The sequence below is a fragment of the Danio aesculapii genome, chromosome 2 (genome assembly GCF_903798145.1).
Source record: "Danio aesculapii chromosome 2, fDanAes4.1, whole genome shotgun sequence".
Lineage (NCBI taxonomy): Eukaryota > Metazoa > Chordata > Actinopteri > Cypriniformes > Danionidae > Danio > Danio aesculapii.
Genome location: NC_079436.1, coordinates 5,242,913 through 5,269,645, shown reverse-complemented (window position 1 = coordinate 5,269,645; position 26,733 = coordinate 5,242,913). Strand labels below are relative to the sequence as shown.

The 26,733-nt window shown below is 36.8% G+C and overlaps 2 protein-coding genes across 22 annotated transcripts in view; one reads left to right on the top strand and one right to left on the bottom strand.

The window, feature by feature from the left end:
• dlg1b (discs large MAGUK scaffold protein 1b) overlaps positions 1-3,314 on the top strand; it is a 185,212-nt gene extending 181,898 nt beyond the window's left edge. For all 18 annotated transcript variants that reach the window (XM_056471362.1, XM_056471342.1, XM_056471318.1 and 15 more), the window contains one exon: positions 1,143-3,314. In XM_056471362.1, the coding sequence (XP_056327337.1) occupies positions 1,143-1,249 (107 nt within the window). In that variant the 3' untranslated portion in view covers positions 1,250-3,314. The remainder of the gene's footprint in view (positions 1-1,142) is intronic.
• A 1,613-nt stretch (positions 3,315-4,927) lies between these two features.
• Positions 4,928-8,855, bottom strand: ncbp2as2 (NCBP2 antisense 2 (head to head)). Of its 4 annotated transcripts, none has more exons than XM_056465728.1 (2): positions 8,747-8,855; positions 4,928-5,414 (listed from the first exon to the last, which is right to left on the bottom strand). In XM_056465728.1, exon 2 carries the CDS (start codon positions 5,398-5,400, stop codon positions 5,086-5,088), a length of 315 nt encoding a protein of 104 aa, XP_056321703.1. In that variant the 5' UTR covers positions 5,401-5,414; positions 8,747-8,855; the 3' UTR covers positions 4,928-5,085. The 4 variants fall into 4 exon arrangements, with proteins under 4 accessions (XP_056321703.1, XP_056321719.1, XP_056321729.1 ...); XM_056465744.1 differs by lacking the exon at positions 8,747-8,855 and adding an exon at positions 8,665-8,721; XM_056465754.1 differs by lacking the exon at positions 8,747-8,855 and adding an exon at positions 8,569-8,593.
• Between the last annotated feature and the right edge of the window lie 17,878 nt (positions 8,856-26,733).

Genomic DNA, 26,733 nt, shown 5'->3' with positions numbered 1-26,733 from the left:
AATCACATGGATTCAGATGCACTCAAATCAGATTCAGGCCTTGTTCATATGTGGAAATGTATCCGATATGAATCAGATCTGTACCCTCGTGTCTGCAGTGTAAGCAGATAGATCGGATTTTCACCTGTCAATGCGAGTCGCGCATCATTACAAACCATAGCGAATGATGTCAAATGTGACGCTTTCATTTCAGAACAGACTTCAGCAGAGTCCCAAACTTTAAATCTCATACTGGAGGACTAAAAAAATGTATTAATATTGTCATATAGCACACGTATTTTAGCATGTTAACAAGAGAGAGAGAGCGTAACATCAACTAATATAAAACTGTGGCATATGTCACATGCAGAAATCATGCCCTGGACATTAAATTAAGATGCCTACTGGTTTAAAAAGGCCTAGGTTAAAAGAAGATGGCTAAATGAGAAGTTTTCTATCATAACCTACAGTAAAAAGAGACTCTTTTATTATCAGCTGTCAGTCAGCGCCCGCTCTTTTTTTTTTTTTTTCCTGGTCATTGCACCTTTTGCCTTGTGCTGTGTAAATTCAGAAAATCAGATACGAGTCACTTTTAAAGGATGATCAGATAAAGTCACAAAATCTGAATTGACCATCAAGATCTGCAGTGTAAATGCAGCCTTTGACACCTGTTTTAATTCTAATAATGACTCACTATCCTTTAGCTTAGTCCCTGATTTATCAGGGGTCATCACAGCAGAATGAACCACCAACTACTCTGGCATATGTTTTATGCGGCGGATGCCCTTCCAGCCACAGGTAATTCTAATAGTTGAATCAAATTTATTTAATTTTTGGAAATCATCAAGCACAATCAATGATGTGAAGACCAATCAGAGAGTGATTGTGGATTTGTGGGTAGATGCCTTCATTTTGCGTTTTATTCCATTTATACTGAAACTGAACACCAGCATATTTAGCTACATCAATGCCTTTAGCGTATACAAAACGCACAATTTTCGAAGATAACGAAATAGCGTGGACACCAGACATAACCACAACAACATGTACGTGTCTTAAAAACCAAAACACACCAGTGTACACAGCAGCTAGCACGATTGAGCAGCAGTGCTTTGCGTTGGAGTGTCTGCTTCATTCTCTTTCGTATCATCTCTGCGTTTCAGCCATCGTTCAGGGGGACACTTTAGAGGAGATCTACGATCAAGTCAAGCAGATCATCGAGGAACAGTCCGGGCCATACATATGGGTACAGTCCAAGGAGAAACTATGAAGGCCTTCAGGAGTTTCATCATCCCTTCTTCTCTGCCTGCTTTATTTATTGATTCTCTCATTTTCGGTTAACTGACCGCGTTCGCTCAACAGATTAATTCCTTAATCTCTGTTCAGTCCCTCATCTTCACCCCCTGACTGACTTCTAGCTGTTTTTCAAGAGAAAGACGATCTGTCGGATCTCCACTGCTTCCATGCTTACAGAAAAGCCAAGCTATGCTAGACCAGCATCTGTTTACCAGGGCTTCGGAAACGGTACAGTTCCTTAATGTTTAAGGGAGGTTGCTATGTACGGACAAGAGATCTGCATTTGAAGTCTCGTTTTGTTATAATACCTGCTCGATCCTGTGTCGATGGAAACACGGAACTCACGTCTCAGGCATCGAAATGGTGAGAAAGTCTCACACACACACACACACACACACACACATAAAAAAAGCTAAACTTTGCACGTTGTAGCTATTTAAGACCAGGTGTTTTTCGGCCCTTCCGTCTCGTCACAAATCCCGCACATTGATTTCGTTGGTTTGTTTTCCTCCCGTGACTGTTGTATCGGCATGTGTCTTGTTCTTCCTCATTCTGATCGTCTGCTTTTTTTTTTTTTGGAGCCGTGTGTGTTTTTGCCGATGTCCCGCTGCACAGGCGTCGAAAGCGTGTGCCGTTAGAATGTCCGAGTCTACAATCAGTGTCTTAACACAAGAGTACCTGTTTTCAACACCTTTGATTTACGTCTAGGGGATAAAAAGTCTGCCATTTATATGGAACTGCTATTTTTAAAGAGGCAATAAAGAAATTTATTGTACGACGAGATCTTTAGCCCTCCATAAACTGCCTATTTTGTTATAATAAAAGTCTATATTGAGCTTTACGTAAGCACTGCTATGATGGGAGTTATTTTCTTGACATGATTAAAAATGTATATTAGAACAAGAGATTTAAACACACACACACACAAATAAAATAGTATGAATATATATATATTTTTTCCTTTTTAGGTCGCCACTCTTTATTTTCCTAAACTGACTAGTGTTGTCACGATACTGGAATTCGGTACCATTCGGTACTTACATGGTACTCTCCATTTCCCGCGAACATTTGAGCAGTGATTTGCCATTGTGTTCAAGTGCTCAACAGAAATGACTGTGATTGGCTGTGAAAGTCATCAGTTCACCAAACCCACCGCTGTTTACGGAGTGTAACCAGGATGCGAATTACAGTTGGATTTTGAGGGATTGACCCCCAATTAGTGCTTGATTCCCCCTGAAGGACGTCAAAACAACATATGGGAGGGGTCAGATCTCTAAATAGTGAAAAATAGTTTGTTCGGTAACATAACTGCACAGTATGAATCATCTATTAAGCATTAGCAAACAGTTCATTTATTATCTGTTAAGCATTAACTCTATGTTAATTGACGTTAGTAAGCATACAATACAGCTACAAACGCTCTATTCTTGACATATGAGCGATCCGCTGATTAATCCCTGTCTGTGGGAATCTGTGGTTACACTCGGGTGAGTTCGGTGAACTGATGACCTTCACGGCCAATCACAGTCATTTCTGTTGAGCATTTGAACACAATGACAAATCAGCACTGCTTAACAACGAGTTCAAATGTTCGCAGGAAATTTCAGTATTGATTGGAACCGAATTCCAGTATCATGACAAGCCAGACAAATGATTCGCAATTATGATGATGATTATTCGCAAGCTGGTTCTCTTCCTCTTCGGTTTGAACATCATCTTCTGGAAGTGTGTGTGTGTTGCATCCGAGTCTTCATAAGTGGAGAAAAGCGCTCCGTCCGTCCAGCTTTAACACTCTCCGCAGAGACTCGTGTTTTTTTTTTTACTGGAGAAGGTCCGGCCTGCTCTTCCTACAACATGATTGTTTTGTATACTGAGACTGCTTGTTTGTTCTACCACCTCACCACTTTAGGGACATTTGTTGGGACTGGAGAAAAAAGCAAACATGTAAATAACGTACTGATCTGATTCATTCCATTGATCAAAATGAAGAAGAATGGCTGATTCAAGAAAAACAAATAAAACAAAATGTTTCTCATACAGCACAGTGCCCGTGTGAGTCTTCCTTCTGGCGGATGGATGAAGTGCGTTATGAGGTGAAACACATTACTCTGCATACACTCAGGAATGTTGGCTGCTAAGGTGTGACTTTAAAGGGTTCGAATTGGAAAAAGATAACATTTAGTGTGGTTTATTTATAAACTAACTTCGAGAGGATCACGTGCTAATGATCAACACGGCTGGCTCCTCATTAGCTCTGTAATCTGACCCATTAGATGATTACAGAAGCATTATAAATAACCTATAAATAACATTATAGTTTTTCACTCCAGTTACCTTCGTCTTGAAGCTTCCCCCTTCCACCCCTACTTCCTCCCCCTTTTCCAATAGGGCGACACGGTGGCCCAGTGGCTAGCACTGTTGCCTCACAGCAAGAACACCTCTGGTCTAACCTTCCATCGGGCTGGTTGGTGTTTCTGTGCGGAGTTTACATGTTCTGTGTTTGCGTGGGTTTCCCCTGGGTTCCCCGGTTTCCTCGCACCGTCCAAAAACATAAACCATAGCCAATCAACTAAACCAAATTATCACCTAAGACAACATTAGTTTACACTTCTCACACGGCGACAAGCAGGGGAGTCCTCGAGACCTACCTGAGCTCAAACTCCCCTCTCGCCCTTCTAACGGGAGGGAGCCCCGGGCTCGAGGATTTTACGCATGCCAAATACGCTTTATTGATTATCAGCTAAGTGTGAACTCTTGAATGTTGTTTCAAACCTGTGAAACGAAAGATGGACGTCAGGGTCACCACAAACACTGTTATGTTTTTGCTGCCTTGAATTTTTAAATTGAATCAAATTAGTTTTTCTAGTCATCTCAACTTACATGAACTGTAAGTTTAAAAATATTAAGATAAACTTTTTATAACTTTAAAGGGCGCCTATTTTACCTCTTTTACATGATGTAAGTTAAGCTTTTGGTGTCTCTAGAATGTGTCTGTAAAGTTTCAGCTCAAAATACCTGTCAGATTATTTATTATGTAACGTAGAATCTGCCCATTTTGCACTGTAAACCCTAATGTTGTCTTTACTTAAGTAAAGTTGACTGAACATACCTTAAAATTTTGCATTTTGATCCTATAACTTAAAAATATGAGTTAATTTAACTTATGAACCATGAAAATACAAAAACTTAAGATTTCAAGTGTAGTGAGCTCAAAATCATTAATCCTTTGAAAAAAATAGGTCATTTTCACTAATGTAGTCTTGACTGTAAAATTCTAATATGTGCAAGGTCAGAAAACAAATGCCTTCAGGTATAATTATTCATCAAATTATTCTTATTTCTTGTTTAAAATTGATTTAAACATTTTTCTTAGTATATTATTATGCACACTGAAAACCCCAATAAGTTGACTGAACTAAATTAATTGAGTAAACTTGTTGCCTCAATTTAATTGAGTAATGGAGTCTCCTAAAACTTGCATATTTAAGTTTATTAAACTTGCCGGTTTTTTAGACTATACTTAAATTGTTCAGTTCACCAAACTTAGTTGTACGTTTGGTGACCTGAACGATTTAAGTATAATCTATTCAAAGAGGAAATGTCCTCATTTAATCATCTGGCTTAAAAATATTTGTCTCAAAATAGCGTGGCATAACCTTGATCCACTTTATTTCACAAACATCATTGCACTTTCATTCACAGAGTCAACATCATCATCATCATCATCATCATCAGTAGCATTGATTTAAATAAATCAATCATTCTGTATGGAGTCTTTAATGGCACTGTCCTCATATCCCGCTTCATCCGTCACTTTCTGTCTTTAATCTGCCGGTTTGCATCCCTCACTCCCTCTCGGACCTCCTTCACGAAGGTGTCCCGGAGTCTGGAGGCTCTTCGGCGCATCTCCTGCACGTCTCCCGGCATCTGTGCGCTCTCCTTGCGGATCTGCTGGAGGGTTTCGGAGCGGAGCAGCTTTGTGGAGGCCTCTCTGCCGGCGATCTGCGCTTTAGTGATGGCGAAGGCCGTGATCTGCGCCGCACGTCGGATGGGTCGAGACTCCGCCAGTTTCTCCACCACCTGAGCGTTGTTTATTAACGCGTGAAAAATCCGCCCCAACACCATTCTGAAGCTGTTAACTGAGAAAGAGAGGTAAAGTTGCTTTAATATTCACACATTCCGACTTTCTCCTTGTTAGCATAACTTCAGAATTGAGGTAAAGCTGTTTTTTATTCGCACATTCTGACTTAATATCATGCCATTACAGTAATAATTGCTAATAATTAAGTAATAATTGCAAATTCTAAATAGGGAAATTAAATTAGCAGCTAATGACTATCAAAGTAACACAGTTAATCTAAATGTGCTGTTGGGGATGTTTTCATCCACTCTAGGGTGATTTTTGAGTCTTAATTTGGCCATAACTTATTCTGTGTTTCAGCTAACCGAACGATTTTTGGGTGACCTCTTATTTTGACCCATATTTTTGAGAAAATGAACGTGTGAATATAAAACCAACTTTACCTCAGTAACATAGAGAAGTCAAATTGGGACATTCTAAAACGATTAAGGTGAAAAAAGCTTAACGTGGCTTAATGTTCCTAAACATCAACCAGAGAAACTCAAATTTCTGTCAAATTGTACTTGTAATTAACACTCACTACTGTAAAAAGAGCGAGTGTCAATTCCATAGAAGTGAAAAACATCACGTTAAGCGTTTTCTCCCCCATTAAAGTATATTATAAGGAAAAAGCTTAACATGGCTTAATGTACCTTAACAACAAGTGGGGAAAATCAAATATCTATCAAATTTTACTTGGGATTTACACCAACTTTGATTTTATGAACAGCCTTCTGAACATTTGGTTTCCCTTGGTTGTTGTAAAGTTATGTTAAGCCTTTCTTTATTATGAACTTCAATGGGGAGAAAATGCTCAGCGTGACATTGTTCACTTTATCTATGGATTTAAGGCCTGTTCTTTTGACAATAGTTAGTGTTAATCACAAGTCAAGTTTGACAGAAATTTGGGTTTCCCTGGTCAGTGTTAAAGTACGTTAAGTTTTCCTTATAATGGACTTAAAACGCATAACGTGAAAATTGTCACTTACTAAAATTAGAGCTCTTTCTTTTGACATCAGAAAGTGTTTATCACGAGGAAACAATATAGGGAGCATGTCACAAGTAGTCACTGAACAAATGTGCGAATGTTAAACCAACTTTACATCTTAAATTACTTTAGTACTTTTTTCAAGAAGAAAATTACTGCATTTTGTTGCCTTGTACGTGTACATGTGTAATGACAATAAAGTTGAATCTAATCTAATCTAATCTAATTAATTTGTTTAATCATCTGACTTCAGCTTGTATCAAAATAATGTATCCCAACCTAAATCAACCTTAATTTAACAAACACTGTTGCACTTCCGTCACAGAATCAACATCCTCTTTGCAGTGATTGAGGTAAAGTTGGTTTTATATTCAGACAAGTAAATACTAAGTGAAATAGAAAAATCATATTAGCAGCCAATGAAAATCAAAGTACTACATTGTTTAGTCAATTAAATAGTGCTAATGTTGTTTTGAAGTCGTGTTTACATGTGATTTGAGACCGAATATTCAAAGTACCATGGCAAACAATATAGTGAGCATGTTACAAGTTATCACTGAACGAATACGTGAATATAAAACCAACTTTACCTCAATAACTTACTATAGTTTTTTTTTTCTCAGAAAGGAAATTAAGTCGCTTAATCATCTGGCTTCAGCTTGTGTCAAAACAACATATCACAACCTAAATTAACCTTAATTTATTTCACAAATGCCATTGCACTTCCGGTCAGAAAATCAACATCATTTTTGCAGGTAAAGTTGGTTTTATATTCAGACTTTGTCCTTAATAATATATCATTTCAGACACGTAAATTCTAACTTAAATAGACAACATTGTTTACAGTCAAATAAACAGTGCTAATGTTGTTTTTAAGTCAAACTTATGTGTGATTTCAGACCGAATATTCAAAGTACCATGGTAAACAATGTAGTGAGCATGTTACAAGTTGTCACTGAACGAATGTTCGAATATAAAACCAACTTTACCTCAGTAAATTACTATAGTATTTTTTCCCCCAAGGAAATTAAGTCGTTTAATCATCTAGCTTCAGATTTTGTCAAAATAACGTATCACAATTTAAATCAACCTTAATTTATTTAACAAACACCGTTTCACAGAATCAACATCGTCTTTGCAGTGATTGAGGTAAAGTTGGTTTTATATTCAAACTTTCTCCTTAATAATATATCATTTCAGACAAGTAAATTCTCACTGAAATAGGAAAATCATATTAGCAGCCAATGAATATAAAGTACTACATTGTTTAGTCAAATAAATAGTGCTAATGTTGTTTTGAAGTCATGTTTCCATGTAATTACAGAGCAAATATTCAAAATACCATGGTAAACAATATAGTAAGCATGTTACAAGTTATCACTGAATGAATACGCGAATATAAAACCAACTTTACCTCAATAACTTAAAGAGAAGTCATATTAGGAGCCACATGCAGGAGATATCTGCCCCAAAAACATTCTGAGGCTGTTAACAAGAAATTGAGATGTTTATTTTATATTTGTAATTTCTCCTTAATAATATCACTTCAGAATCAAATGCTTATTAGCAGCCAACGACTATCAAAGTAACATTGAGTTAATTAAATAGTGCTGATGTAATATTTACATGTGATTTCATACCCAATATTCAAAGTACCATGGTAAACGTGTCAAAGTTGTCACTGCGAATATAAAACCAACTTTACCTCAATAAATTACTATAGTATTTTATTTTCTCAAGAAGGAAATGAAGTCGTTCAATCATCTGGCTCCAGATTTTGTTAAATTAACCTTAATTTATTTTAAGAAATAGTATTGCACTTCCGGTCACAGAATCAACCTCGTCTTTGCCGTGATTGAGGTAAAGTCGGTTTTATATTCGGATTTCTCCTTAATAATATATCATTTCTGACAAGTAAATACTAACTTAAATAAAACAATCATGCCAATGACAATCAAAGTACATGTTTCAGTCAATTAAATAGTGCTAATGTTGGTTTTAAGTCATACTTGCATGTGATAACAGACCAAAGTACCATGGTAAACAATATAGGGAGCATGTCACAAGTTGTCACTGAACGAATATTTCAGAATCAATAGTGAAATCATTAGCAGACAACGACTATTAAAGTACACTGTTCACAGTCAATTAAATAGTGCTAATGTAGTTCTGAAGTCATACATACATGCGATTTCAGCCAATGTTACAATGTTGGTACCGTGACACAAGTTGACAGTCTGCTCAAAAATGAACGAATGTACGAATATAAAACCAACTTTACCTCAATTTACAGTTAGACGGGTTAGATATTTAGCTGTTAATATAGCGCAACGTCTATTTGAGATGTGTAAACAGTGAATTACCTTCAAACGTCCCAAATCGAGTATTCGGCACGCCACTGAGCGGGTCTTTTTGCGTCACTTTGGGGGTTTACAGTGATTCAGCAGAGCCCTCTATGGGCGAGGAGGAACAGACAAATATAGGCTACTGAAATGGAAAAAGATTGAAAAGACATCTCGAACATTCTCAGCAGAATTTACTGGATTTATTAGGTATGAGAGTTGTTAATATTTCTTTTAATTAAGGTTTAAAAACTTTCAAATTCTTGCATTTACTTTCTGAAACTGATTACAGCTTAGTCATGTTTTAATTTGTTGTGATTGAGAATCGTGTTTTAGTAAAATGTCATTTTTATGGAAATTATGGATGACAATTCAAATAAAAAAGTCAATTAGAGTTGCTTTTTGTATAAAATATCCAATTTAGACGACATACTTCAAAAGTTTAACTTCTGAAATGCTAATATTTGTTTAATCATATACATACATACATACATACATACATACATACATACATACGCTAACGTTCCCTTAATGCTATTTGCTATTTTAATTTTATGTATGTGTGAATTTGTTCAGAAATTTTGGTTGGACCTGTATCATTATTTAAACACCCCTTCTACCTTTGGGCACTCTTTTAGTTTAAAATAAATTGTTATCACTCAGAATCATTTCACATAAATCTAAAGAATTTATTTTCAACTTCAACTTGTTTGGATTTTTTTGTACATAAACAAAACTGCATGGCTTCAATCCCCACTTTGTGACATTTCCTGATTGAAGTTGACTCACTGCTCAAATCTTTCTGTTTGTGAAGGGGAGAGCGGGCCACAAAGTAACACTTTTTAGTTTGGTCAAATAATGAACAAAGTAATGGGGTTAGACACACCATATTTTTTACCAACAAAACACAAGCCTCCCCTACAAATGAGCACGGAAAGTATGATCGCCGGACCTATGGTTTCTGTGCAATATTGCCACAAGTGCCAGGAGTAAAAATGTTACTATTTACCCCACCTGCGGGGCAAGTTGTAACAGACAGAGGGTTAGTTGTAACACATGCTTACAAAGGCAGATTTCACGCAGTTAACTTAATTTCGCAGCTAGATTTCCTCAGTTATTGGCTCATTTCTTTTTTATTCTACATAGCAACAATATGTTTATATATTTATTTGTTTTTTGGATGAACACATTTGAATGTATTTGCATTATTATCCATTATTATACAATGCATTTATTTGCATTATCAGCAATAAAAAATAAATAATTTTTTTCTATTAAAACATTATTTTCTATTAAAAAACATTTTATTTAAAAAGTACTCAACGTTACACTCAGAATTCAAAAGATTATTTAGTTTGTTTAATTGGTGTCCAACAGTGTGTGGCTTAATTGTAACACCCTGTTACAACTAACCCTGCTGTGTCGTGTTTTCCTCAAACTGGCTAGCAGTCACTGTGTGTTTCTTACATCTTTCAAAATGGTTTCATCTTTTAGCCTAGAAGACGGTGATCATAACAATATAAGATTTGACATTCATACTTTCACAGATTTTTTTTTAAATAAAAAAATATCAAGTATAATAAAAAATACTTTTATGCTGCAATAATGGTTTCTCCTGTGTTTCTCGTCCAAATTTCACCGAAATTTTTCAATAATTGGCAGGAAGTTGTCTGCCGACACTGGTGAAAACCTCGAAAGCATGCCATGGTTAACCCTGAGTAAATACCTTAAAACTCCGTGTTACATTTAACCCCGCGTTACTTTGTGCCCCGCACTCCCCTAACAACAAAAACTGTCAGATTCTTGCTTCTATATGAAGAACTGTTGTCTATTGACTCTGATTTGATTTCGATCCTGTAATGCTCTTAATTTATTTCTTTTCATACACTTTTGTATTGTAATTGACTTACCCCTCTCTTTGTTTTGTTAGTCTTTTTTCTTTCTGCAGCTAATGTAACTTGTATTTTCCCTCTTTTGTATCTCTCTTATATTGATCTCCTGATTGTGGGTGTATATCCCATGTCACAAAAACTGCTTTCTTTCATCTGAGAAATATCGCTAAGTTTCGAAGTATGCTATCCATCTCAGATGCAGAAAAGCTAGTCCATGCTTTTATGACTTCTAGGCTGGACTACTGTAATGCACTGTTTGCTGGCTGCCCAGCATCCTCTATTAACAAACTTCAGCTAGTACAAAATGCAGCTGCCAGAGTTCTTACCAGGTCTAGAAAATTTGATCACATCACCCCAATTTTATCCTCCTTACACTGGCTGCCTGTTAAGTTTCGTATTGAATTTAAAATATTGCTTCTTACATATAAAGCTTTAAATAATCTAGCTCCTGTTTATCTAACCAACCTTCTGTCTCCCTACAATCCAACTCGCTCTTTAAGGTCTCAAAACTTAGGGCTTCTGGTAGTACCTAGAATAGCAAAGTCGAGTAAAGGAGGTCGAGCCTTCTCATTTATAGCTCCTAAACTCTGGAATAGCCTTCCTGATAACGTCCGAGGCTCAGACACACTCTCCCAATTCAAAACTAGATTAAAGACCTATCTGTTCAGTAAAGCATGCACTTAGTGCACCACTTAGGGGGCTTCCACACAGGTTCTGCATCTTGTTTATATACACTATGAACAGCAGCTACGCTAATTATTTTCTTTATTCTCTATTTCCACCTGGGGATACTCTTCCCGAGGCCCTCAGACTATGCAGAGTCACTGATTTGATCCAAGACCAACGACGAGATGATCCCAAGGTTTCCATATCCTGGACCAGGCCGTATCCTGAGCAGCTACTGTGATGGTCATGGAAGAGTGGAGAACACGAGACTGATTCCTGTGACGCTCCAGAGACAGACGAGTCTTCGCTGAGGCCAGCTTCCAGCCTCCGCCACTGAGACTGCAGCTCTGCACAAGACGTTTGGCCAGCGGAGAAATTAAAATGGTCGTGCCCAACTGAGCCTGGTTTCTCTCAAGGTTTTTTTCTTCACTTCCGCCATTTAGTGAAGTTTTTTTTCCCTCTCCGCTGTCGCCACTGGCTTGCATGGTTCGGGATCTGTAGAGCTGCGCATCGTTGGATTTGCTCTTCAGTATTTGGACTCTCAGTAGTGATTATTAAACCACACTGAACTGAGCTAAACTGAACTGAACTTAAACACTACAAACTGAACTACACTGTTCCTATTTACTGTGACCTTTTATGTGAAGCTGCTTTGACACAATCTACATTGTATAAGCGCTATACAAATAAAGGTGAATTTAATTGAATATTTTCATTCTTGAATAAAAAAATTTATTAATTAATTTAAAATAATGCGTTCTACATTGAATTGTGATTGATTTTATGCTTGTTTTTGAATCATTTTTTGAGGATGACAAGCTTAAGTCAGGCTCTGTCACATTTCACACAAGTGAAAATGTACGTTTGCTGTAGAATGTCCCATATAATCATTTCGAGCTTGACTGTATGTGGAAAAAGCCGAAGTTGTTGTTCCTTGTGGCATGAGGAACACAGAACTATAATTCAAGGAGAACTTATGATGGCCAAAAAAAGCAAGATAAACCCGACTTCTGTCAATGATGAAGACCTCGTCCCTTAATTCTGTCACCTCAACGTAAAAATCCACCCAGAGATGATGCAATGTGTGTGTGTGTGCGTCGTGCTGAAGACTGTGTTAAGGAGATACACTATCAGCTCATTACAGACACAACTCAAAGACGGCGTTTTATCACTTCAACTATGACGAAAATTAAAAACCGCGACTTTATTATAGTGGACGTGCAGTAAGAGTGGGGTTTTTTTGTGGTTGGTGCACTGATAATTACAGTTTTACCACACACACTATGATTAAACAATGGTCGGTGTAGCTAACCACTGTGCATTTGAGATGATCTTATGGTTTAACTACAATATTAGTTATCAGTGTGTTAAAGTCATGGTTTTTTTTAAATAAAAATCACACATACACACACAAAACTTAATAAATAAATAAAAATATATATAAATACAATGTATGTTTTGCTGTTTCTACCAAATTGTGGGTCAAATACAGATTGTTGGTTTAATTTTTCAAATGTTTTTATTAACAATTGGTTTTGTCCATATTTGATCCAAATTTGTTTCAAACAACCCAGCATTTTTAATTTTTATTTTGAGTGAATGCTAAATTTCAGTTATGGCTCACAATATTAGTATTGCATTGGTATAGAAAAGGGGCAACATTGTGGCTCAGTGGTTAGCACTGTCGCCTCACAGCAAGAAGGTCGCTGGTTTAAGCCCCGGCTGGGTCAGTTGACATTTCTGTGTGGAGTTTGCATGTTCTCCCTGTGTTCGTGTGGGTTTCCTCCGGGTGCTCCGATTTACCCCACAGTCCAAATACACACACTATAGAGGAATTACCATGTTTTTAAACATTCAGGGTGCGCACGCAGCAAGGTTGCAGGAAAAACAACGGGAGTGCTAGCACTTACAGCGAGGGAATGATATCCGATGCGGTACAGAGTTTGTTGTTGTCTTAGAAATGAGTTGTATTGATTACTTATATATATATATATATATATATATATATATATATATATATATATATATATATATATATATATATATATATATATATATATATATATATATATATATATATACTATTAACATAATGCTTTCAACGTATTATAACAGCTCGTTAACCAGTGATAAGCACAGTTATTCTGCAAAATTAACGTTAAGGTGAGCGCCGTTTGTCTGACAGGTCCATTTGCGATAGCACCCTCCCAATGAATATTGGATAAGACGAATTGGCCAAGCATCCAGCCCCAAATATACAACTAACTCATGGAAACTCCAAGTGGTTTTACAAAATGAAGTTAAAGGCTCACAAGTCTTTGGATGCCAACAATTGTGTTCTGTGTTGTCATGTGCAAGAAATAATGTTCCATGACTACCAGATTCAAAACTGTGTAGTGCTAATCACCGAGGTTCTGCCTAGCCAAAGACAAGGAAAGAAGACGGAGCTATACAAGGCTTCCTGGGAATCATCAACAAGCAAAACAACTGCATTCTAATAGCGAACTGCACCTGTACGGCAGGGTATGTGAACTTACATGTTTACATTTCATTCTTAACATTCAGTGTCCGCAGTTTCATCAACCATATTTAACTGTTTTTGCTGAAATCATTGCTGATTATTATCATTAGCTGGTATGAAATGAGAACTGCAGAGTCGAGCATTTTTAATTAGGTCCTCAATCCATTCAGCTCCCTTTTAGCCAAAGACATCTGCGGTTATCATTAAAACCAGTGTGGTGTACGGTAAAAGTTACGTTTTTCCGAATTTGGGGCATCCTACCGCACATCACCACATGTTTGATATTGCAACCAGTATTTTTTTTGCAACCGGGGACCCGTGTGACGTCATGTGTGAGGTTGGTAATTCCTCTATAGGTGAATTGAATAAACTAACTTGGCCATAGTGTATGAGTATGAATGAGAGTGTATGCGTGTTTCCCAGTGGGTTGTGTCTGGAAGGGCATCCGCTGCTTAAAACATATGCTGGGTAAGTTGGTGGTTCATTCCGCTGTGGCGACCCCAGATTAACAGAGGGACTACTCTGAAAAGAAAATGAACGAATTACTGTATTTTTTTAACCTATTCACCTGCACTTACCATAATGTAAAATAGCAAGCAGTACATTCTTTAAAATATCTTCTTTTTTGAAGCATGTGTCGACAATTTTTTTGATAATTTCGTGATCTGAATATTATAAGACGGCTGGATGGAAGAGCGTTATATGATAGAAGAGATTTCATTAAGCGATGTCGTGTCGTTAGCATGTTCATGTCTTTATGTTTGCTTTAGTGCGATGTGAAGCCGTGAGAAAGCTTCACTCACAGCAGAAAGTGTTGTTGCAGTAAATGCGAGACCGCCACGGAGTTCATGGAGTTGAATGGAAACTGTATGTGAGTTCAGACGTTTGCTGGAAAACAAAATATCTTATTTAAAAGTCTTCCTGCTTGGCTATGGCAGCTTCAGCGTTACTCAATCACACAGAGCCTTTGTCTTCCTCACACATGCGTATATACACTTGAAGTCTGAATTATTAGCCTCTCTGTATATTTTTTCCCCAATTTTTGTTTAAAGGAAATATTTCTATACATAATAGTTTTAATAACTCCTCTCTAATAACTGATTTATTTTATCTTTGCCATGATGACAGCTTAAAGTGACATTTAAGGGCTTAACTAGGTTAATTGGGCAAGTTAGGGTAATTAGGCAAATCATTGTATAACGATGTTCTGTAGACTATCAAAAAAAATGCCTTAAGGGAATAAGGGAGCTAATAATATTGCCCTTAAAATGGTGTTTAAAAAATAAAAACTGCTTTTATTCTAGCCGAAATAAAGCAAATAAGACTTTCTCCAGAAGAAAAAATATTATAGGAAATACTGTGAAAATTCCTTGCTCTGTTAAACATCATTTAGGAAATATTTGACAAAAGGAAAAAAAAAGTCCTACATTTTTGACTTCATCTGTATATTTGAACTCCATAAGCTACTGTGAAGGCGAGTGTCATTATGATTATAGCGAGATGTTGACACTTTCAGCATGCTTCTAATCTTAACATTGCGATTTACAAATCTAAAATGAGCGTGGCATGGTGGCTCAGTGGTTAGCACTGTCGCCTCACAGCAAGAAAGTCGCTCGTTCGAGTCCTGACTGGGCCAGTTGGGATTTCTGTGGAGTTTGCATGTTCTCCCTGTGTTGGCGTGGGTTTCCTCAGGGTGCTCCGGTTTCACTAACACAATCTCACGGCAATTCGTAACTTTTTGATTTAGTGGCTAATTCGTATGAATTCGTACGATCTAATTCGTACATTTTAGTACGATTTGCTCATCCCCCAATGACGGTTGGGTTTAGGGGTGGGGTTAGGTGCCACTCCTCTTTTTTAAAATCGTACAATTTCGTACGACTGAACTCGTACGAATTCGTACGAATTAGCCACTAAACTGTCAAAACGTAAAATACTTACGTTTTCTCATGAGATCAGGCTGGTTTCCCCCACAGTCCAAAGACATACGCTATAGGTGAACTGAATAAACTAAATTGGCTGCAGTGTATGAGTGTGTGTGTATTAGTGTTTTCCAGTACTGGGTTGCAGCTGGAAGGGCATCAGCTGCGTAAAACATGCTGGAATAGTTGGCGATTCATTCCACTGTGGCGACCCCTGATTAATAATGGACTAAACCAAAGGAAAATGAAAGAATAAACACATTTGTTTAGTTTCCTTAGCATATATGGATTTCTTTGGTTGTTATCAACATCCAGTAAAAATCAAATGAAAGTCAGCAGCACCCTTAGAAATATGTTGTCTGAGAAAAAATGTGACATGTTGAGTACTTATCTGTATACATATAAAACATGTATGAAGAAATTAAAATGAAGAGTGTGTGTGTGTGTGTTTAAGCTCATTTTGAGAAAACGGCCTTTAAAATGTGTATGGTTGATGTTGTAGTAACAATAGTAGCAGTCGTTGTTATAGTAGAATCAGTAGTAGTTGTAGTAGACGTTTTGGTAGTAGTATCAGTTGTAGTAGACGTTGTAGTAATAGTAGTCGTTGTTTCGGCTGTAGCAGCAGTAGTAATAGTAGCGTCAGTAATATCTGTAGTAGTAGTTGGTGTAGTACTTGTAATGTTGTTGTTGTATCCATTACTATCATTGTTGTCACTCCTTACCGCTGATTGGTCTCTTTCTATCTATGTTTTATCTATGTTGTTTATTAGTTGAAGTCAGAATTATTAGCCCCCCTTTGAATTTTTATTTCTTTTTTAAATATTTCCCAAATGCTGTTTAACAGAGCAAGGAAATTTTCACAGTATGTCTGATAATATTTTTTCTTCTGGAGAAAGTCTTATTTGTTTTATTTCGGCAAGAATAAAAGAATTTTTTTATTTTTTAATAAACATTTTTAAGGTCAATTATTAGCCCCTTTAAGCTATATATTTTCAACAGTCTACAGAACAAACCATCATTATACAATAACTTGCCTAATTACCCTAACCTGCCTAGCTAACCTAATTAACCTAGTTAAGCCTTTAAATGTCACTTTAAGCTGTATAGAAGTGTCTTGAAAAATATCTAGTCAAATATTATTTACTGTCATCATGGCAAAGATAAAATAAATCAGTTATTAGAAATGAGTTATTAAAACTATTATGATTAGAAATGTGTTGAAAAAATCTGCTTTCTGTTAAACAGAAATTGGGGGGGGAAATAAACAGGGGGGCTAATAATTCAGACTTCAACTATATATATACATACATATATATATATTTACATACACACAAACACACATACTTGCCAGTACCTGACTGTATTGTTGTTGTTTTTTTGTTTTGGGTAAAAAAAAAGAAAAAAAGATTATTAAAAAAAAACGAAAAAATTCTAATAAAAAATATGTATGGTAAGTGTGATACAAGAAAAAGTGTAAGAAGTGTATTTTCAATATTTTCATTTCCACCCCCACCCCCCAAAAAAATGAGTGAAAAGCCAATTAGCACGAAAACTAAAAATTGACTGGTGCATGAAATTATTTATTTCTTACCTTAAATTAAAGGAGTTTCCATAGCACTGTAAACAATGGTTCATAGGATGTACTTAAAATAGGTGAGTAAACCTGTTGCTTTTAAGACTTTACCTAAAAACTGAACTACTTGAAATTAACTTTTAGCATAATTATAAAAACCAAGTTAAATCAACTTACATGTAACAGTTCTAAGTCACAATGGGTCTACGCACTTTTTTAAGCAAAGTAAATATCCACTTTTTTTTTACAGTAAAAAGAATCAAAACACCATAAATTACATTTCATAAAAGTAACTCAAACTAGTCATGTGCTATAATTCACAGATGAGTAAATAACATGGATAGATTGAAATCAAGACCTGCTTTGTCTTTGTCCTGTATTTCCGCAGCTTGTGCTTATGCTGTTTAAATAATAGATTAGATTGTAATGGGAGTAAACGGTGGTGAAGGTGGGCTGATGGGGTCAGAGAAGGGCAAAGTGAAGAATCTTCATCCATTGTCTTTGACTCTGTTAGAGTCATAAACCTCTCCCTCTGCGTGCGGGACACTGATAACAGGAGCTTCTGAGAAAATGAGGAAGTCCTTTCAGGCCTTGGGTGTGTGTCGCACCAGAAAGACATGCAGTACACTTGTGTGCAAAAACCTGTGTGTGCGCGCCATAAAATCAATTATCATTATAGGTAACTATATAGAGTACAAATGTGTTAAAGAAGCTTCAAACTAAACTAATTATCTGTACATTAGCTCTTAAAGACAACAGTGAGTGTTTAATTGGGGTCTGTTAATCTGTGTGTATTGTGTTTGAGCTGATTTTGTAAATGACACAATTGGTGTGGCCATCGTATGTTTGACGAAAGTGACGAGAAGCTCAATGGCAGTGTTTTGGAGGAAGCCCTTATTTGGAGCAGCAGTTTGGGCTTGTTTTATGCAAATGAGCAGCCTTCTGCACAGTGCTGCTCGTTTAAAATGCTTTCAATTCACCTACATTCAACCAAGCTTAAGAACAAACTCACTTGTGTGTGCATGTGTTGTGAATTTGGTGAAATGATGTGTTGATAACATGTAATGAGTGGATGAATGGGAATCATTTTAGACCCAGGGTTATTACCTAAAGGATTAGTTCACCTAAAAATTTAAATTCTGTTAATTTCTGATTAATTACTCATCCGTATGTCATTTCAGTCCCCTGAGACCTTCGTTTATCTTCAGAACATGAATGAAGATATTTTAGATGAAATCCTGGAGCTCTCTCATCCATACACGGCAACATTCCAAGATGGTGAAAGTCCAGAAAAGGAAGCAAAAACATTGTTAAAACCATAAATCTGACTTCAGTCTTTCTACTGTAATTAAACAAAGCTCCATTTTTTTGTGCACCAAAAATACAACTTTGTTCTCCAATGTCTTCCGAGTCAGATTAGGGTGCACATTTACAAAGAACAAAACACTGTACAGTGTTGTACTTGTCATGCAGAGCGCTAAGGTTCGAGTCCAGTGAAACACGCTTCCACAAAATAGATAAAAGCAATGCAAAATCAAGGTAAATTATTGAATTCAATTCAATTTCTATAGCGCTTTTACAATGTAGATTGTGTCAAAGCAGCTTAACATAGAAATTTTAGTCAACTGAAACTGTCAGTTCAATTTTCAGAGTTGAAGTTTAGTTCAGTTCAGTGTGGTTTAATTTTCACTGCTGAAAGTCCAAACACTGAAGAGCAAATCCATCGACGTGCAGCTCCACAAGTCCCAAACCAAGCAAGTCACTGGCGACACTATGTGGTCACAGTGCACTTTTCTTACAATTTACGTCTTACATCATGTAGTTCCAAGCCCCTGATACATTCGTTCATCTTCAGGACCCAAATAAAGATATTTTAGATGAAATCCTGGAGCTCTCTCATCCATAGACAACGAAACGAAAGTAACGAAACATTCCATGTCACTTCAGTGGTTCAATTGTAATCAAACGAAGCCTCAAGAAAGCTTTTGTACACTAAAAATACCAATGTTCATTCACCTAATGTCTTCTATGTCAAATCAGGGTGCGCATTTACAATGGCCAAAAAACTACATTGTTGTAACTGTGATGCAGAGCGCTCAGGTTCAAGTCCAGTGAAACATGCTTCCACAAAACAGATGAAAGCAATGTAAAATCAAGGTAAATCTATATGGTTGCAGTGCACTTTTTTCATACGTTTGCTTTTGAAAACACTATTGGTTGGGATTGGGGAAGTGGTTCGCTAGGTGATCTGTACGATGCTCCGCCTTCTAGTGGATGTGTACAAGAAGGACGTGTATCTGAAACGTACACCAAAACGCACCCTAACGCCCCTTTTTTTTAGATTCACGAAAATGTGGACATCGCCCTCTAGTGGATTTGTCATTAGAAACGTGCAGCGAAATGTATGTAGATGAACGTATTTTACGCATCGCAGAAATGTAGGAGGCATGTGTATCTAATGAGCCTGGGCTGTATATTAATACTATAGAACCAGAAATGTACCATGGATATTATTTTGAAAACCATTTGGGATTTAAGATTACCTCTTTAATTTACTCTTTACCTTAGCACCAGTAATGTTTAACTAAATGAATGATGGGAATTTCAGCCAGGCTTTTCAGTCTGATAATATTATCAGTATTGAAGGATGTGATTCAGCTAAAGCAGCTCTTACACATTTTAAAGAATTTTTGAAAACTGTAGTGTTTGACATCCATAGCTTAAAAAAAAAAACATGGAAGTCAATAGCTTTCGGTTTCCAACATTCTTCAAAATGTCGTCCTTTGTGTTCTACAGTGGAAAGAAAGTCAAACAGGCTTTGGATCATCTGGAAGGAGACTTTTTTTTCTGGGTGAACTGTCTCTTTAATAGTTGAGGTGTGCTGCTGTGGCGAGCATCAGGCTCTCTGTGAATGTCATGGTGTTTTCTCTTTATGTCAGCAGGTCTGCTGCTCATATCCAGCACACTTGAAGTCCTTGAAAAGAGTCTACCATCTGGACATCACATGCAAGATTGGAGGCAAGAGTCTTAACTGCTGGCCTTCAGGCAGTCCTGGATGTTACACTCAAAAAATAATAATATTTTAGCTACTTGTTCAAATTACGTATTTAGAAATGACCTGAAACACAATTCCTGAGCTTTTCGGGACAACTCAATCAACTTAAAATTGTAAAAACCATTAAGTTAACTTAATATACTTGTGTTGGGACGACTTGAAGGTATTGTGAGGAACCCAGCATTTTTACAGTGCTGTATGGCTAGAGGGAAAAAACGGCTTGGTTTGGTTTAGTTTGGAGACGTGGGTTTCTCAGAGGTCAAAAGGATAATAATTTATAACACATTTAAATGTGGAGAGATGTGGTGCCAGCTAAAACAACTGAAGGATAAGTATTACACATGGACTAAACAAATGCTGGGTTCCACACAATCGATTTGTTTTGGGACAACATAAAGGAATTAAGCTAACATGAAGCTTGTTAGTTTTTAAAAAATTAATTTATTAATTAAATATTTTTATTAAATTTACAAAGTGGATTGAACAGAAAACAATTAAGTCCCCCCAAAAAACTCAAGATTGTGTTGTTTCAGCTCAATTTAAATAAACAGTTTGAATAAGCAGCTAATGTAAGTTTTGTATGTAGTACGGTTGTTTTGTAATCTGAACTAATCTGATTTAAGTTTTGGGCCAAAAGCCTTAAAAAATGCCTCATTTGTTAGTCATTTTGGACAAAACTGTCCACTAATAGTCTGAGTAAAATGTCAAATGTTCCATGTTTTCAGAACTTATATGATTTTTTTTGTTTTATCTTGTAAGTTTTTTTTTTTTGTATATTTATGATTTTTTTCAAATATGAAATGTTTTATATGAACATGTTGTCATTTTCTGTAAAAAAATCCTCTAAATTATATTGTTGTTTAAAAAAAAAAATCATGCGGAAACTGGAGCACCTGGAGGAAACCCACACCAACACGGCCAGAACATGCAAACTCCACACAGAAATGCCAACTAGCCCAGCTGGGACTCGAACTAGCAGCCTTCTTGCTGTGAGGCGACAGTGCTAACCGCTGAGCCACCGTGCAGCCCATACAACACAATTCTTAAGGTTTTTTAGGACAACTTACAGTAATTGTTTTATGTCAAGTCATTTGTGTTGGGACAACATGGAAGTATTGTGTGAAACCCTTTTTTTTTTTTTTACAGTGTATCTGTAATATAATATAATATAATATAATATAAAGATATCATTATTTACTCGCATTCATATTTTTACAAACTGATATGCAATTATTGCTTTTGTAAAACATAAAAAGATATATTAAAGAATATTAGGTACCAAATACTTTAGTTTCGGTCCACTATGACTTCCATTTCATTTATTTTTTATAAGAGTAGTGCTGATTTTTTCACCAGAATTATCGATCAGTGATCTCAATAATAATGAATAACACTGAACAAACGTGTATAAACTCAAACTTCATTCAGAAAATGAGAAAACTAATAGCGAATAACATGTGGTCTTAGTCTTTGCCTGGTCTTAGTTGGTCAGGCTGGTAGATGACCAGCTAAAACCAGCTTTACCAGCCTAGCCATGCTGGGAGCCCAGCAAAAACTAGGTCATTTTCCTGCCAGACCAGCTAAGACCAGCCTGGAAATGGCTGGAAACCAGCCTGTAAAGGGCCAAAACCCCTCAAAAACCAGGCTGGTCGACCAGCTAAAACTAGCCAACCAGCTTAGGTTAGTTTACGCTGTTTATTCCAGCAGGGATACTTCACCGCAAGCATTTAAAAGACAATCCTGTCAGATTAACGAAGAGAAATCCAGTCTGTACAATAATTTAACATTTTATTTATTTATGCTTTCATGATTAGTTTCTTATTTTCTGAATGAAGTTTGACTTTATACACATTTGTTTAGTGTTTTTCATTATGAGGATGCGTACCGCTTAAGCTCAGCGTAAAAAAGAAAATCCTGTCAGATTAATGGTGAGAAATCCAGTCAGTATAATAATTTAACATTTTATTCCTGATTAGTTTCTTATTTTCTGAATTAAGTTTGATTTTATACACATTTTTTTGTGTTATTCATTATGAGGAAGCATTTGTCCTCAATCCCTGCTGAAAAAACTGCTTAAATCAGTATGCTTGTTGGCTGGTTTTAGCTGGTTGACCAGCTTGGTTTTAGAGGTGTTTTGGCCATTTCCAAGCTGGTTTCAAGCCATTTCCAGTCTGGTGTTAGTTGGTCAGGCTGGGAGCCTATGCTGGGAGCCCAGCAAAAACCAGCTATGTCCATTTTCCAGCCTGACCAGCTAAGACCAACTAAGACCAGGTTGAAGGGCCAAAACCCCTCAAAAAACCAGGCTGGTCGACCAGCTAAAACCAGCCAACCAATTTAGGTTGGTTTATGCAGTTTTTTTCCAGTACTTCACCGCAAGCGTTTAAAAGGAAATCCTGTCGGATTATCAGAGAGAAACCAGCCAGTAATTTAACATTTTATTTGTTTTGGCGATTGGTTTCTTATTTTCTGAATGAAGTTTGATTTCATACACGTTTGGTGTTTTTCATTAAGTAATTATGATGACGCTTTGGTCCTCAATACCAATTATATACAGCATTTAAAAGACAACCCTGCCCGAATAAAGGAGAGAAATCCAGTCAGTATTTATCATTTATTGGCAATTAATCGCGAAAACATAAGTAACATGTTAAATTATTCTACTGATAGGACTTGTCTCCTTTAATCTGTCAGGATTTTCTGTTAAACGCTATGCTTAAGCAGTGAAGTATTGAGGATGAACGTTACCTCATAATTACCGTTTGCTGTCCAGACACGCAGATGCTCTCAAAGCACAATAAAACCAGTGATGAGGGCAGATGTTTATGTGATCAGTGTGTGAACGCCACAGATAAAGGTGAGGCTCTGTTATTGCGAGTTTCTGGTTCATCCACTGAAATCCCGCCTCAGTAATCGCACATATTTACTGTCAAACAGCGATTGCAGTGATGGGGGTAGTGTTTATTTGGCTATTTATCTTATTGATCTAACGGTGGATGTGGAATTAACCTCGCTAGAAGGAGATTTGCAGAAACCGTGAGAGTGTGTAGGAGTGTGTGAACATCAGTTTTGTTTCATGGGAAAAGCCGAGGACACAAGAAAAGCGAATCAGGTTGCAGCTAAACAGCACTACAGGAGGCTACGTGCAGTCTGTGATTTATAGAAATTAATTTAGCCTCAAAGAGATCAAAAGAGCACGTTAATGAGCTCTTGGTGTACACATAAATTACTTTTCATTGTCTTCTTGTTACGCCCTGACAGAAACAATGTCTGCTCGACGAATATCTAAGCCCTTGTCTTGAAAATGTTCAGTTGAAGTTAAAATTAGCCTGTTAGCCGTAGCGCCTGTTGACATTTTCAACACGTTTTTAAACGTAATAGTTTTAATAATTATTTCCTTATAACCTTTTTGTCTTAGTAAGACAGTATAATATTTTTGCAAGATAATGGTATTCAGCTAAAAGTGCAAAGACTTAAGTGTTAAGTTAAAGACTTGACCAGATTATATTCGCAAGTCAATGTACAATGTGGTTTGTTTTGTAGCAAACCAATGAAAAAATATTAAGGGGATAATAATATTGGCCTTAATATTATTTTTAAAAATTAAAACTCATTTTATTCCAGCCAAACTAAAATAAATTAGACCATCTCCATAAGAAGACTTGGGAAATATTGTAAAAATATTTATTTTTTAAAGAACAGGAGGCCTAATAATTTTGCCTTCCCCTTTCCCTACAAACTCACCGGCCCTTTTATTAGGTACACCTGTCCAATTGCTCGTTAACACATATTTTACAACCGAGATGCGTAGAAGAGTATCTCTGAACGCACAACACGTCCAAGCTTGAGGCAGATGGGCTACAGCAGCAGAAGACTCACCGGGTGCCATTTTTGTCAGCTAGGAACAGGAAACTGAGGCTACAGTCCACACAGGCTCAAGAAAATAGAAGACAGAAACATTGCCTGGTCTGATGAGTCTCGATTTCTATTGCGACATTTGACATCAGCTAAATAAAATCATGGATCCCTCCTGCCTTGTATCAACGGTTCAGGCCGGTGGTGGTGGTTTAATGTTGTGGGGGATATTTTCTTGGCACACTTTGGGCCCATTAGTACCAACTGAGCATTGTGTCAATGCCACAACCTATCTGAATATTGTAGCTGACCATGTCCATCCCTTTATGACTACAGTGTACCCATCTTCTGATGGCTACATCCAGCAGGATAACTCACCATGTCATAAAGCGCAAATCATCTCGGACTGGTTTCTTGAACATGACAATAAGTTCACTGTACTCAAATGGCCTCCACAGTCACCAGATCTCTCAATACAATAGAGCACCTTTGGCATGTGCTGGAACAGGAGATTCTTATCATGCATGTGCAGCTGACAAATCTGCAGCAACTGTATGATGCTATCCTGTCAATATGGACCAAAATCTCAGAAGAATATTTCCAGTATTTTGTTCAATCTATGCCACAAAGGATTAAGGCCGTTCTGAAAGCAAAAGGAGGCCCAACACTACTAGTAAGGTGTACCTAATAAAGTGGCCTATGAGTGTATGTTAACTACAGTATGTTCTACAGGACAAAGACATCTGTAATGGTACAATGATGTTGTTCATAAGAGTAGAAGAAATGGCTCAGTCTACACCCCGGGAAAAGTTAATTATAGAGGCGTAAATCAGAGACCACCCATTGTGTCTGAGACTGTAAGAAATACTTTGGAGTCTTCCTAAAATGGGTTTCCCTTAATACCAGCAACATGAAAGTGGGTTAAAGAGACTTAAGGAATATAATTCACACTAAACAATAATCAAGCCCATTCTCATGTTATTGTGCCCTTGAGTAAGACCTAAAAACATCACGGTTGACTATTGTTCCTGCCGTGAGTTGTTTCGGCTAAAGGGGAATTGTTTTCAAGGACAGTCTGAGCTGGGAGAAGAAGATGTCAAATAAATAGAAGAGAAATTTGGACATCATTTACTCACCCTCCAGTTCTTATAAACCTGTTTACTTTTCTTTCTACTGTTGAACAAAAAAGAAGATATTTTGAAGAATGTTGAAAACTGGTAAACTATTGACTTCTATCGTGTATTCTCTTTCCTATGGACTTTCCAATAACTTTCCAATGATAGTCAGCGGCTACAGGTTTCTAACAAAGTTCTAAAGTGACTGAATGTTTTAAGGGAGCTTCCAAAAAAGACAAACCAGATGGCTTTTTTATTTTAAGGGTAATTGTGCAATTAGTCAGATTATTAGGCTGGGGTTCACACCAAAATTGAAAGTAAATGTTTGGGCGAGTACTGTTTATACACAAAGCCAATCACTCCAACTAGGGGGTTACCAAATAAGGGCAAAGGGGTGGAGCGTGAGCTGAGCTACAGACGCTTGCTAGCATTTTTCTTTGGGAGAAATGCTTAATACTTCATCACATGCGACTTGTCTGTGTTCTGAACACATGTGCTTGGCTGTAAACTATATCAATAAAGTTTTTAGTCTTTTAAAAACACTGTTATAATACATTGAGCCACTAAGCATTGTTCTTATGATGTTTTTCTACAGGAGGAAACGTGAATTACTTCCAAACACTTCAAATATAGTCTGTGTCAGTAAATGCAAGGCTGTTTATGAAATCCAGGCATTAAACTGTATGACAATGTTTCAGATAACTGTTCTGTAGCCTACAGCTATCAATCTGTCCAACCTGATCTCACAAGAAAACATAAGTATTTTATGTTTTGTCAGTGTAGTGGCTAATTCGTTCGAGTTCAGTCGTACGAAATTGTACGATTTTAAAAAGGAGGCGTGGCACCTAACCCCACCCCTAAACCCAACCAAGAAGTTACGAATTGCCGTGAGATTGTGTTGATCTGTCAGATTCTGGAGTGCATTACAGCTCTAAAGAAAAATATAAATGACAACTTATCCTAAATAAAACAAATACATTTATAAAGATGGTATAATAATAATAATAATAATAATTTTATTTATAACGCTTTTCTAAGACCCAAAGTATAAAGTATATAATTTCACTCACCTGGGAAATGGAGGCAACTTGAATGGTTTATGAGCACAATTAAGTGGGGGGGACGGCTGTATGAGATCATACGTTCATATAATTATTAATCACCTGTTTCTAAATGGTCTGTCTCTAAAAGTGAGGGGGACAAATCCCCCCCGCCCCCCTCTCAAGTGGCCACGCCCTTAATTATGCAGACTTAACATAACTTAATATAAACTAAACGGATGAATTCTAAAAAAAATTTACCCCTTCACAGTTGTCATGAAGGGTAATATTAGCTATATGAGCCAAAAATCGTTCTTTGTAGCAGGCTGTAAACACCCTTTATTTCTTCCGTAAAGTCGGCCATTTTAACAG

What these genes read in the sequence shown, in the direction of transcription:
- ncbp2as2 (XM_056465728.1), bottom strand. Translation starts at nt 5,400, where the DNA reads ATGGTGTTGGGGCGGATTTTTCACGCGTTAATAAACAACGCTCAGGTG.